The following is a 13,881-nucleotide window of genomic DNA, read 5'->3' on the forward strand; positions in this document are numbered from 1 at the left end:
AGTTCGATTCCCACATGGGCCAATGAGCTGCGCCCTCTACAGCTAAGATTGTGAACAACAGCTCTCCCTGGAGCTGGGCTGCCATGAGCCGCCAGAGGTTGGTGTGAGCTGCTGTGAGCTGCCGTGGTGTCTTGCAGAGTACCATGTGTGGTCTCTGGTCCCGCTCCCCACATAAGAACGCAGGATATGGTGAGGCCAAAAAGCAACACCCACGGAGCCATAGATAGGGGAGTCATACCACAATATTCTCGCTGGCGGCTGGGTTGGAGACACAGGGAGCAAACATCCGCCAGTACCCCAACAAGGGATCTTCCTGCACCCGTCTCACTGGTGGCTGGGCGAGCACACACACGAAGTAGTAGCCACACGACGCGCAATCCGCCGTCCGCTTTTCTGCCTGCCAACCAACCAGTGCCGCCACGGCAGTTACATCAGCTGCTAATTGGCTAACTGGTTACAGCTGATGGCCAACCAGTCACAGCTGACGGCCATCTACTACCCGAGCCAGCACCTTTCCACGTGAGGCCGAGAGCCTGGAAACTGCCCTCTGGGAATCTATCCCCACACATGGGCTACCGTGTGCCGCCATGAGTGGCCGGCAGCCATCGTGAGCGGCCGTGAGCTGCTGTGAGCGGCCCACCAACGACTAGCGACCAACTGCCTCAGCCCCGGGGAGCGCAAGGCTCTCAATACCAGCATGGGCCAGGGAGCTGTGTCCTACACAACTAGACTGAGAACCAACGGCTTGAACCGGAGTGGGAGGGGGAGGCAGAAGAAGGGGAGGAAAAAAAAAGAAGTCAAGGCTTGAGGGGTTGGTGCAGGGTCAAGGAGGGGCCTGAGGTCTCCTTTCTCCCTCAGTCCCCCATCGCTACCTAGGCCCAGGTAGGTGGAAGGGCTTCCTGCAGGCACTATCTCCTGCCTCTCTGTGCCTGTCCTCTCCTGGGTCCTCAGGTCCCCAGTGATGATCGCTGACAGCTGCTGGGGAACCCGGAGTCCTGGCAGAGGCCTGAACCTGGTGTTACAGGCATCGGGGCTTCACAAAGAGATGGGAAGTGAATGGTGAGGAGTCCAGCAGGTGGCAGAGGGGTGGGCCTAACAGCTGGAGGGCAAGCAAAGTCCTGGCCAAGAAAGCTGCTGCCTCAGGCAGTGGGGTGGCTGGAGCACTGGCAGGCTGGCCAGGGCTGAGTTAGGCATGAGTGGTGTGAATGCCAGGCTAAGACCTGGGATCCCGCCCCCAGCTCTCTGAGTCAGGGGCTGGGGGTGCCTGTAGAAGGGAGGCCTCGAGAGGAGGAGGTGGCAGAAAGACCCCAGGGACACAGCCTGGGGTAGGATAAAGGGGTCAGGCTGCAGTCTGCAGGGGGAGGAGGCGGGGCCTTGTCCTGCCCTCCACACACAGAAAGACCTCCCTGAGCTAGGGGATCTCTGGAGGAGGGGGGTGGGCTGTGCCTGCTAGAGGGGTTGGAGACTTGTGGAGTAAGAAGACCGAGGAGTCCCCAGGTGCTGGGGAGGGAAGGAGGTTCAGGTGGACGCTCAGGGAAGTCACTGTGCTGGGGTGGAGGGTGGGGGGTAGAAGGAAGTGCGGGGGAGGGAAGGGGCCAGGAGAGGAGCCAAGCCTGAGAAGCCTCTCTAGGAGACACGACAGGGAACGGTGTCCCTCGAGGCTCCCAGGCCTGTGTGCCACAGAGGATGTACAGTGCAGAGGTGGAAACAAGAGTGCACACCTGTGCACCCCCACCCCCCAGTGTGCCAAACCTACCCAGTCCCTCATCCACAACACCGCAGGACAGTGTGGAAGCCATCTGAGAGGTTCTGTCTCCCCCTAGGGACACACAGCTGGGGAGTGAAGAGGTCAGGATTCAGCCCCACGACTCCCCAGGCTACTAGGGGGATGATCCCTGGGCACCTCTCGCATGCCAGAGTATCGGGAGCTCCCCCCACAACTGCACACCTGGGAATGCAGCATTGTGTTAATGTATGTTAATGAGTATAGTGGGTTACTGGAGTCCACTTTTGCCGCATTCCTGGCACCGCCCTCTCCCCTCCCCCAGGCTATGAAGAAGGAGGGGAGAGGGAGGCCCCACCCCCAGACCCCTCCCCTCCCCTCTGCTGGGCAATGAGGAAAACAGGAGTGAGTGAAGAGCTGTGATGTGGCTGGTGGAGGGGGTGGGGGGAAAGGCTGCCCCATCCCAGAGGGGTTGACCTCAGCCGGGGAGGAATGTGCAGGAGGCGGAGGGCTGGGGCGGAGTGGGTGGGGGCAGGGCCACAGCCAGAGGCCCAGGGTTCCTGGTGGCCCCTCCTTCAGCCCCTCCACCTCAGCTCTGAAATGGCCCTCAGAAGGGAAGGGGAACGGGCAAGGAAGGGAAGAGCTGATCTTTCCAAAAAGGTGGGCCAGGGGTCCCCTGGGAACGTGGAGGCCAGGCTGGGTGCGGGTGGGGAAGTGCCTCGACAGACCCTTTCCCGGGAGACCCCCTGGGGTGGGTGGTAGAGTGTCAGGGAAATAGGTCTTGCTTAGTTTCTCTCCAGGCCCACTTTCCATTGCCCCTGCCTCCTCCTCCCCCCCCCCCCATGCCTAAGCTGGCAGGGAGCTTGTCCTTGTACCCACGTGGCCAGAACGGGAAAGCTGGAGCCACCAGCCTTGATGGCTAAAGCAGGAGTGAGTCGGGAGCCAAGGTGACCCAGCCCAGGCTGGGCACTGGGAGGCTGGGCTGCAGCCTTCCTCAGATGGGTGATCTATAGTCCAGGCAGGGGGCAGGGGGCAGGCCCAGCTGGTGAGAGGTAGGCAGGTGCTGGGACTTGGCACAACAATCCAGTTATTTCCAGGAGGAAAAGCTGAGGCCTTGGCAGGCTGTGCCCCTGACAAGCAGCACCAGGACAAGAAGCAGGCAGGCCTTTACCCACAGATGCCCCGGCAAAGGGTGGAGGCCCAGGAGCCTGGGATGGCCCTAGGGCAGGGGTGCAGGAAGGAGTAGGGACCCCAGTTGCCTCCCCTGGTTTGTCCCATTCTGTGGAGACACAGGCCCTGGCTGCTTGTTTCCAGAATCCCTGGGGACTTCCAGAGCCCAGTGTGACCCACAGCCAATGACCCTTCTCCGTGAGTGCTATCTCCATGAGGTCCCTACTCAAGGCCTGGCATACATTTGGACCTGGGCCTGAGGAACAGAAAGGACACCTTGTCGGAGAGGGAGAACTTGAGCTGCTACTCCTGGGGATCCCCTTCCTGCTCCAGGGAGGGGACACATCTGGTGGAAGGCAATGCAAAGGGCTCAGGTGGCCTAGGCACAGCCCAGTTGCCTTGGCTGGGGGTTGAGTCCCAGGGTGTTGGGAAGATGGTAGGGTAGTCCTAGTCCGATTTCTCAGTATGGTCATAGGACTAGGGTGGGTGGGGGTGGGTAGAATGAAACAGGCTGGGACCCTGGGCCAGAAGAACTAAACGCAGTGGGGGCAGGTAGGGGGCACAGCAGGGGTGGGTGGGGATCTCAAAGGCACTTGCTGATCTTGGCTGCTTGGGTGGAAAATTATAAACAGCCAAAGAATTTTGTTTGCTTGCATGGGGCCAGGGGAGGCTGCCCAGGTCCAAGGCAAGAGAGCCTGGGAGGAAGGACAGGCCACATCCCGGAAGCCCAGGAGCTCAGGAAGGGGTGTGCCCCTCTACTCCCCCTCCTGAAGGCCCCTGGTCCTCCCAGTGACCCCTACCCTTCCCTGCCAGCCAGCCAGCCAGCCAGGCCAGGCACACTAAGCCCTGAGGCTCAGGACAAAGGCATGCATGGCCCCACCCTGGCTGGGCACAGACACTTCTACTGCCGGGGACTTGGCAGGAAATGGGCAGCAGAACTACGTGCACCACACAGTGGTCACACAGCTGCCCTTGCTGACCCCTGAGGAGCTGCTGACCAGCCTTGGGGATGTTGCAGGAGGATGCTTTTTGGGGGGATTGAAGTGTGGAAGCCCATCCTCCAGCCCTGGCATGTTCACCTCGGTGGACCTGAGGTCCCCACTCGGCCATTGTCAACATTCAGTCTTTCCAAAGAAGTACGCCCGGCAGTACAGTGTGTGTCCATCAGAATCAACTGTAAGCCAAGCCCCCAGACCCTTCCCAACTGAGGCGCTAAGGTGTAGGAGCCCTGTCCTAGCTGTGACAGACAGAGGCCCCTTTGGGCACCTTGTTCTGTGTTTGGTGGGGCAGTTCCTCCCACCTTCAACCTAGAAGAAAGACCGGAGTCACAGAGCTGGCACAGCGTGCCCCTCACCTCCATTCAGGACTGGGTGTCTGGATGGTCCCTCACCCTGCAGTGCACAATAAGACTTACTGGGCTTCCGGGATCTGCTGACTACTGCTCTGCCTGCCCCTCTCTGGCCCTCCTGTCCCTGGAGCTGGTAGGAGTCTATTGCTTCTTCCTCCTTTGCCTTGACTGGTAGTGCCACTTCCAGCACCGCTGCTTGGGCCCTGCTGCCCTGAGGACTGACAGGGGAGGGGTCGCCCCTACTTGCCCCTCCCTTGTGCCCACTCCACTCCAGCTGGGCCACCATCTCCAGCCATCCCGGCTGCCAGCCCAGTCACTCGATCTGCCTGCCCCACCCCGTAAACTTGACGGCGTGTGTGGGGCGGTGGCTGGCTTGGTGGGGGCGGGGCTGCTCCTTAAAGGAGCCGTCAGAGGGTGCTCTGAGGCCTCTAGGCTTCTCCCCTTCTCCAGGGTGAGAAAGGGCTAGGGTGGGGGGAGGCGCTGCTGCCGGAGTGCTTGGTGGAGTGTGGGAAGGCAGCCAGGTGTTTTGTGGCATCACAGACTTCACAGGCCCAGAAGAAGCAGAGGCGAAGGCAAGGGTCAGTGGAGGGACGGAGGGAGGTGGGAGTCCCAGCATGGGAGGGAGCCAGGAGCTACAGAGCTGGGCAGGGGCATGAGGGGAGTGATCTGAAACATGCCTCAGCAGCTGTGCCCCTTGCTTTATTGTACCCCACAACCTTGTCCCACACCAGGGCTCCTGTGCCTGGCACCTGTCTGGCCAGCCTCTGGGAAGGAGATGGGCATCGAAGCCAGAGCCTGGCCCCATCTGAGGCGCAGGGAAGGGCTCTGGCTCAGAGAGATGGAGGGGCTCAAAGATGGGGAAACCCTAAGGGCGAGGGCAGGGGAGAGAGAGGCTCAGGGAGGGGGAAGGGCAGCTCCTCCAGCTGGGGGAGAGGCTTCCTCAGGCCCTTGGCTCTCCCCACTTGATTTCTCTTGGGTCTGAAGTCTGAGCTCACCGAATTTCTATGTGTGACCAGCCCCTTGCACCCTCTGGGATGAGGAGAGAGAGAGGCCGACTCGAGCTGGGGCTGTTAGATCTGAGTGGCAGGAGCCCCACGTCAGAGCTGGGGCTTCCGCCTGGATCTCCTGGGCAGCTCTTCTCCCTCTGGGAAATGGGTCGAAGGCAGTGATTGACTGAGACCGCAGTTGTTTTTGCTCACCTGCATGTCCAGAGACATGCGTACACTCACCTGTGCACACATACGTGCCCAGTGCCCATCACACAGACATACACTGCATAGACATACATACAATGCCATGTATGCCCACAGGCACATGCCACGTGTCTACATGTGTAATAAACACATGCCACGTGGCCTCACACAGACATGTACACCTGTGTGTGCATACACACTCCACACACACGTGCAGTACAGATCTACAAAGGGACCCTCAGAAACGTTCACTCGCACAGGCGCCCACACCTTGTTCCTCTGTGGGCCTGTGGCCACACCGCCATCTCTAGAGGGCTGACTCCTCCTGTTGCTTTCACTCCCATGACTGGCTTGTTTTGCTCTTTGCACTTGCCGCTCTCTAAAACACACCCATCTGACTCCTTGTTGGCACTCTGCCCCCTCCTGCATGGGGACCCGGTCTGCGTCCCCCAGTGCCCCCAGCCCAACTCCCATGAAGTAGGCGCACAGAGTGTGTGAATTAATGTCTGAGTGTGTATACGGGAGGGAGGGTTACTGGGGAGGGTGACGTGGTGGTGGTGGGACTGGTGCCTGCCAGTACCGGGGTGACCCTGCGGGTGTGCCCAGCGTGGGTGTGTCTGTGATTGTGGCCAGGCGGGGCACCCTCCAAGGGAGGGGAGCGTTCGGAAGTGGAATGCCACCCCCTAGCCTCTTTCCCCTAGGGGTGTAATCTGATCCCTGGGGACTCCCCCCTAGCCTCCCGCCCTCCCCCTCGTCCTTGCTGCTACTCCTTTTCCAGATCCCGGGGCAGAGTCCAGGGAGGCTCAAGGCTCCTCACACGCCTGCTGAACCCTGAGCGCCCTGAGCCGGGATGGGGCAGGCGGAGGCTGCCGCCATGATCCCAGGCCTGGTCCTGCTCTGGACAGCAGTGCTGGGGGGTGCCTCGCCCAACCCCCCACGCCTTCGGCTCTCCTTCCAAGGTAGGCGCACCTGGTATGCAGGAAAGCCCAGCTCAGGGCGGGCAGGAAGGGGGTCTAATGTGGGTAGGGGGCATTGTGTTTGCTGCCACATGTGTGCACCACCTGACCCAGTTTGGATTGGGAACACTCTCAGGCCATCTTCAGTTAACCCTATCTTGGCCTCAGTCTCCATCCTCTTTGCCCACATTCTCCTCGTGCTTTCCCAGAAAGACCCCTTCTGTCCCCATGGCAACAGATCCTGCCTCTGTCCCATCCCTCACTCCCAGGGAAGCTGAGGAGTGGGGGCCGTTAGAGCCCCCTTCCCACACCCCCTACATAGCAGCACGGTCACTAGGCAGTGGCATCACACTGAGCTTAGGCTGGTGGCAGAGAACCCTCAGCCTGACTTGGGGGGTGGGCTTCCAGCTTTCCCTACATGCCTGGCCTCCCAGTGTGCCCACCGGGAGACACTTCTTGTCCAAGCACGCCCAAGGAGCCCAACCTCCCTTGCCCGGGGGTGGGGGGGTGGCTGCACTGCCCACCCTTGAAGCTTCACAAGTGGGTGGGCCTGCCTTCATGTGTAAACTCACATGCATGTAAGGTCACGTGTGTGGGCCAGGTCACATGTACCTTGGCATGTGAAAGAGACAACAGGCAGGGCCTGGGGGAAGCTTCCAGTAGCAAATCTTCAGTGGTGTCCCCACCCTGTAGAGCTCCAGGCACGGCATGGTCTCCGGACCTTCAGGCTGGCAAAGACCTGCTGTTACGAAGCTTTGCTAGTGGATGAGGAGCGTGGACGCCTGTTTGTGGGTGCTGAGAACCATGTGGCCTCCCTCAGCCTGGACAACATCAGCAAGCGGGCCAAGAAGGTGCCAAGGATCCCCAGCCTCAGCGATACCCAGGGAAAGAGCCCCGGGACCCCACTCCAGACTGCCTGGAGATACCTAGGGGGATGGGTCCCGAGTATGTTGAGGACATCCTCAACATAGAGACCATCTGAAGTCGCTGACCTCTATTCTCCCCTCCCCCAACCTCCCATAGCTGGCCTGGCCGGCCCCTGTGGAATGGCGAGAGGAGTGCAACTGGGCAGGAAAGGACATTGGTGTGAGTGTTGGCTGCCGGGGTAGGAGTGGGGAGGGTCATCCCCTCACTGTATAGACAGGGCAGTGCTAACACAGAGGCCTGCCTGTTCTGCCTGGGATGGGGGCAGGGAGGTTGAGGTGGCTGAAGTCTGGAGGTAGTGAGTCAGGGGGTGTTCATGTGATTCTTCTTGGGGGCCTGTGAGTCACGGGTTAATGCAGGCCTTTGTTTCCCCATGTATCCATTTTGGGGAAGGTGGGCTGGGCTGGTCACCAATAGCACCCAGGTCCCTATAGCCCGTGTTGATACTTGCCAGGGCTGAAGCAGAAGAAAGGAAGGGGTCGGGGTGCCACTGGTGAGCTGGGGCCTCTTCAGGCTGCCTTCCTGCTCCTGTCTCATTGTCCCTGCCCCTGCCTGCCCACTAGACGGAGTGCATGAACTTCGTGAAGCTGCTGCAGGCCTACAACCGCACCCACCTACTGGCCTGTGGCACAGGGGCCTTCCACCCAACCTGTGCATTTGTGGAGGTGGGCCACCGGCTGGAGGTAAGGCCAGAAGCAGGCAGGAAGGGAGCTCGGGGGAGGAAAGAAGGGCCTGGCTGTAACAGCGCCCCCCACCTCCCAGGAGCCCGTGCTCCGGCTGGACCTTCAAAAGCTAGAGGATGGCAAGGGCAAGAGTCCTTATGACCCCAGGCATCAAGCAGCCTCTGTGCTGGTGGGTAAGTGCAAAGGCTGGGACCCCGACAGAACTCCTGGAACCCCTAAGGGACTCTAGAACTTCACCAAGTCCCAAAACCCTCCCTAGAGCCCCCGGGATCCTCCATAGGCTCACTGACTCCCCAAGATCCCCCAGAGCTCCACAACCCCTTCCCTCAGAACCTTCAGCCGTGGCTAAGCAATCCTTGCTCTGTCTGCAGGGGAAGAGCTCTACTCGGGGGTGGCTGCAGACCTCATGGGCCGGGACTTCACCATCTTCCGCAGCCTGGGCCCGCGTCCGAGTCTCCGAACAGAGCCACATGATTCCCGCTGGCTCAACGGTGAAGGGCTGGTGGGGCTGGTGGGAGAAGGCCCTCATCCTCAACAGGGCAGGAGCTGAGTAAGGTCCATAAAAGAAGTGAACAATGGGTGCAGCCAGGTTTCACCGAGTGCTACCATGTGGCAGGCCTTGTGCTAGGTACTGGGGTGGCAGGGCAGATGACATATGCCCTCTTTGAGTTCACAGGCCTTCTAACAAATATAAGATCAATTTCAATGGCCATGAGACCAAGGAGAGAATAGGAGGGGGAAAATAAGTTTGGGGAAAAGAATCCATTCTGCTGAGGAGAGATGTGAGCTAATTCCCAAAGCACAACAGGATTGAGGGAAGAGCATTCCAGGCAGAGAGAGTAACTGGTGCAAAGGCCCTGGGGCAGGAACAAGCCAAGGAACAGATTCATGGAGTAATGATAAGGGGCCTGGACTGTCAGGGGCCAGGGTATTTATTCTGAGAGTAATGGCACCCAGTAGACTTCTTGAAACAGGAGTGGAGGCATCTGCTTCCTGCTAGAGAGGAAGACTCTTGAGTGAAGGTAAAACCAGGTACCCCACCTCCCTCCTTTCTTGGCCCACAGGCCTGTGGAACTGTCAGGGGCAAGGTAAGAGGGTTGTACCTGGCAGAAGCTTCCCTCCTCCTGCGTGTCCAAGTAGCCATGGTCTCTGCTGCCCTCTCGTGGCTGCTTCTTGACTCAGGCCCTGAACCTTTGGCGTCTGTTCACGTGGACCGCCATCTGAAGTTGATCCTAGAGATTGGGTAGTCCGCTGCTGCCTGAGGGGCTGTTGTGAGAGGAAGAGGAGGCAGCACCTGGGTCTCGTGTGGAGTGGAGGTGGGGAGGAGGCCAGGACCTCGCTGACACCATGCCTCCTGCTGTGGCCAGAGCCCAAGTTCATCAAGGTCTTTTGGATTCCTGAGAGTGAGAACCCAGACGATGACAAGATCTACTTCTTCTTCCGTGAGTTGGCAGTGGAGGCCGCGCCGGCACTGGGACGCCTGTCAGTGTCCCGTGTTGGCCAGATCTGCCGGGTGAGGAGACCTTGGCCCGCATCTCTTGACTCCCTCCCTGCCCCTTTGCCCTTAGAGAACTCACCCTCATTCCCTCCTATTGACCCCGCAGAATGACGTGGGGGGGCAGCGCAGCCTGGTCAACAAGTGGACCACTTTCCTGAAGGCGCGGCTGGTGTGCTCCGTGCCAGGCGTGGCCGGCGACACGCACTTCGACCAGCTCCGTGAGTGCGAGGAGTGGAGAGTGGAGTTGGGGGAGACAGTGCAGAGGCACAGACCCTAGAGCCTGGCTGGCCTGTGGGGCTGTGGGCTCTCCCCCAACTAGGTCCTTTCCCTGCAGAGGATGTGTTCCTGCTGTCCTCCAGGGACCGCTGGACCCCACTGCTGTACGCTATCTTCTCCACTTCCAGGTGAGAGTTGGGAGGTAGCCGGGTGGGGCCGGCTGCGCTCTGCTGGGCCCTTCACTCCGCTCACATCTTCGCCTGCAGTGGTATCTTCCAGGGTTCCGCAGTGTGCGTGTACAGCATGAATGATGTGCGCCGGGCCTTCCTTGGACCCTTTGCACACAAGGAGGGGCCCATGCACCAGTGGGTGTCCTACCAGGGTCGTGTCCCCTACCCCCGGCCTGGCATGGTACGTAGCCCAGGGACCCCCATCACAACCCACTGAAAGCCTCAGGGGTAGAGAACTTGGCCTGGGGTCTTTTTGATAAATAAGGTTTCTTTTTTTTGCTATGGGTGGAAGAAACGTTACCTTCATCAGACAGGACCCCAGGGGAAGACCACATTTCCTCCTCAGACTCCCAAGGGCAAGGCTGGGTCTCTGTCCAATACACCCACCCACATATATATATATATACACTCCAGGTTCCCAGAGTTTTGCGGATGGCTGCCCACCAGGCGCTCATCCCCACATCCCTGTCATGCCTCCTTCCTATCCCCCAGTGTCCCAGCAAGACCTTTGGCACCTTCAGTTCCACCAAGGATTTTCCTGATGATGTCATCCAGTTTGCCCGGAACCACCCCCTCATGTACAATTCAGTCCTGCCTGTGGGGGGGCACCCTCTCTTCCTACAAGTGGGTGCCGGGTACACCTTCACCCAGATTGTTGCAGACCGCGTAGCAGCAGCTGATGGACACTACGACGTCCTCTTCATTGGCACAGGTCAGGGTCCTGCCAGAACCACCCACCAGACCCAGTCTAGGCTTTTTGGCTTGTTAATGGAAGCTCCCGATGTTCAGTCCTCTCTCCAGGCCCTTGCTGGGGCTGTGCCTCCATCTCCTTCTGGATGCTGCTCTGATTGATTGCTCCAACCCACATTCTCCACCGACCCAACCATGTTGAGGGTAGAGGCCTCCGAGATGAAGAGACCCCTGGCCTTAGCTGTCAGGGAACACAGGGAGTCACTCACCCCTCCTCATTCCTGCAGATGCTGGCACCGTGTTGAAGGTAATCTCTGTCCCCAAGGGCAGCCGGCCTAATGCTGAGGGGCTGCTCCTGGAGGAGCTGCAGGTGTTTGAGGTGAGACCTAATCCCCCCTCTCCTTCCTGTCACCTGGCTTCCTCCACTCCACTCAGCCCTGATCCCAGTGCCCCTTCTCGCTCAGGACTCTGCCGCTGTCACCAGCATGCAAATCTCTTCCAAGAGGGTAAGTGATCAGAAGTCTTATGGGCGCCATGGACCAAGCGATGCCTGGGCGCCCCTACCTCCATGCTTCCCTTGGTAGTTTGAAGCCTTGGGTTTGAGTATAGGCTCTGCCTTCACTAGACTGTGTGACCTGAGACCTCAGTGTTCCCATCTGTCAAGTGGGGAAGGGATCCCTGGCCGATGGGAGGTGGGCACAGGGCCGCCTTCGGTCACCCCGGAGCCCCTCGTGCCCCCTAGCACCAGCTGTACGTAGCCTCACGGAGCGCAGTGGCCCAGATCCCGTTGCACCGCTGCGCTGCCCACGGCCGCGCCTGCGCCGAGTGTTGCCTGGCGCGTGACCCCTACTGCGCCTGGGACGGGGCCGCGTGCACACGCTTCCAGCCCAGTGGCAAGAGGTGGGCAGGGTTGTGGCGGGCCGCTGGGAGGGAGTCGCTGGCTAAAAGAAGAGGGGCTCAGGGAAGCTCCAATGTTCCCCCCAGGCGGTTCCGGAGGCAAGACATAAAGAACGGCGACCCCAGAACGCTGTGCTCTGGGGGTGAGTGCCCCAGCTGTCCCCATCTCTCAGTCCTTGAAGACGCCTCAGCCCGCCCTGCTTGGCCTGTATCTGACATTCATTCCCTTTGCCCCCAGACCCGTCACATCCCGCATTGCTGGAGCGGAAGGTGTTAGGTGTGGAGGGCGGCAGCGCCTTCCTGGAGTGTGAGCCTCGCTCGCTGCAGGCGCATGTGGAGTGGACCTTCCATCGCGCCGGGGAGACGGCCGGCTTCCCGGTGAGCCTGGTGGTGGCGGTGGCGGTGGGGAACCCTAACCTCCCAACCAAGCCCTTGTCGGGCTCTTTACATCCAGTAGGGGCTCCGCCCTGACTAACGAGGCCCTGGCCTTCTCCCCACGTCTAGATGAGGTCTAGCCCCACCTAGTGCGGCTCCGCCAACCCTGATCCCTTTCTTCCTATTTCGCCTGCACTCCACATGCTGGTGAGGCCTGTTCCGGCTAACTAGGCAACACCCCCCCCCACCACACACACACACACACACACACACACACACACTCACTCGCCGGCGCGCTGACCCCTGCCTCTACTGTCTCACGGTGGCGCCCGGGAGCGGTGTTCCCGACCTTGCCGCCGCGCCTCACTCTGGCCGCGCCTACAGGTGCCGGCAGAGGAGCGCACCGAGCGCACTACGCGGGGGCTACTGTTGCGCGGCCTGCGACGCGGGGACTCAGGCGCGTACCTGTGTACAGCAGTGGAGCAGGGCTTTTCGCAGCCGCTGCGTCGCCTGGTGCTGCACGTACTGAGTGCTGCGCAGGCAGAACGGCTGGCCCGGACCGAGGAGGCTGCGCCCGTAGTGCCACCGGGCCCCAAGCTCTGGTACCGGGACTTCCTACAGCTGGTGGAGCCCGGTGGCGGTGGCGCAAGCTCCCTGCGAATGTGTCGACCGCAGCCCGCGCCGCGCCCACCGCTTCCTGAGTCGCAGAGAAAGGGTCGCAACCGGCGGACGCACGACCCAGAGCCGCGCGCTGAGCGGGGGCCACGTAGCGCAGCGCACTGGTGACTCGGCAGTCCCCACGCCGGGGGCTGGGGAGATGAGACGACTGGCGGGAGAGGGGCGGACAGACCCTGGGAAAAGACAGCTAGGGGGCGGGCACACAGCGGCCCCCGGCCAACCGAGACACCGCCGGACAGGCTCTGGCCGTGGGGCAGACGCGCCAGCTTATTTATTAACAGTGGATAACCCTTGAATGTAGCCCGGGGAGGGGCAGCTCAGGCCGGGCACAGGGTCCGGCTGGTCGGGACAAGGCAAAGAATCAGGGCTCCAGAGCAACGACCTGGACGACCTGGACAGGAGAGGTGCCAGGAGTCCCCACCCTGGGAGAAGGACTGCCTCCTTGGCGATGAGCAGAAAGCTGTGAACAGGCTGGGCTGGTGGGGGGGGGCGGGGCAGGCCGACTGTACTAATGCAATAAACTCATTATCAGCTGAAGCTGGAATGGCCCCAGCAGACAACCACTGGTCCTAGATCTTGCTGCGTGGCCTTGGTTACCTTTCTAGCAATTTCAGGACCTCAGTTTCTTCTCAAGATGCTGTGGTGAGGGTTAAAGGTGGTTACCATGTGACTGAGGGGATTCTGTAGGGCCCGTGGGGATACTGACATGCACAGTAAATTCTGAATAATATAATTTCTGGACTAAGTGCTGTGAATAAAATTGGGTGATGTGGAAAAGAATGTGAGCAGAAGGCCTCACTGAGGGGATGGCATTTGAGCTAAAAAACAAGGAGCCAGCCATGGGAATATCTGGGAGCAGAGCATTCCCAGAGGGAAGAGCCAGTGCAAAGTTCCTGAGGTGGGCACTAGCTTGCTGTGTTTGAGGAACGTCAAGAAGGCCAGTATAATACACGGAGTAATGGATTTGGGATGTTATCACAGTCAGAGACCCACTGTTTCACTTTGTCCTATTTGGGAAGGTCTAACAACAAAGGGTGGGCCTAAGCTGGCCCACTTCCTCCATTCAAGGGTAAGTGGTCCATGCATCCTTACCAGGACTTCTGTGACCTGTGTGCCCTTGTGGAGAGGAAGGAAGATCAAAACTATATTGTGCCAAGTGCTTCAGACACGAGGTTGTATTTCCATTTTCATGGATACTATGCCAGTGAGGAACCATTGTTATTCCGATTTACAGATGAGAAAAGTGAGGTTAGAGAAGGGGCAATCCTTTATACAAGGTTGTAGGCTTAATAATAGAAGT

At 59.8% G+C, this 13,881-nt stretch overlaps 1 protein-coding gene across 6 annotated transcripts; it reads left to right on the forward strand.

Moving 5' to 3' along the window:
* The first annotated feature begins 2,241 nt into the window (after positions 1-2,241).
* Positions 2,242-13,354, forward strand: SEMA3B (semaphorin 3B). Of its 6 annotated transcripts, none has more exons than XM_081071432.1 (19): positions 2,263-2,383; positions 3,912-4,069; positions 6,213-6,393; positions 7,084-7,241; positions 7,414-7,476; positions 7,878-7,997; positions 8,077-8,170; positions 8,369-8,488; positions 9,365-9,510; positions 9,602-9,713; positions 9,830-9,899; positions 9,978-10,122; positions 10,434-10,653; positions 10,919-11,010; positions 11,096-11,137; positions 11,374-11,531; positions 11,616-11,671; positions 11,767-11,906; positions 12,288-13,354. In XM_081071432.1, the coding sequence occupies exons 3-19, from the start codon at positions 6,285-6,287 to the stop codon at positions 12,687-12,689; spliced, it is 2,247 nt and encodes a 748-aa protein (XP_080927558.1). In that variant the 5' UTR covers positions 2,263-2,383; positions 3,912-4,069; positions 6,213-6,284; the 3' UTR covers positions 12,690-13,354. The 6 variants fall into 6 exon arrangements, with proteins under 6 accessions (XP_080927557.1, XP_080927558.1, XP_080927560.1 ...); XM_081071434.1 differs by lacking the exon at positions 3,912-4,069 and adding an exon at positions 3,038-3,091 and having other exon boundaries at positions 2,310-2,383; XM_081071431.1 differs by lacking the exon at positions 3,912-4,069 and having other exon boundaries at positions 2,242-2,383.
* Positions 13,355-13,881: the final 527 nt, after the last annotated feature.

Source organism: Rhinolophus hipposideros, assembly GCF_964194185.1.
Source record: "Rhinolophus hipposideros genome assembly, chromosome: 14".
NCBI lineage: Eukaryota > Metazoa > Chordata > Mammalia > Chiroptera > Rhinolophidae > Rhinolophus > Rhinolophus hipposideros.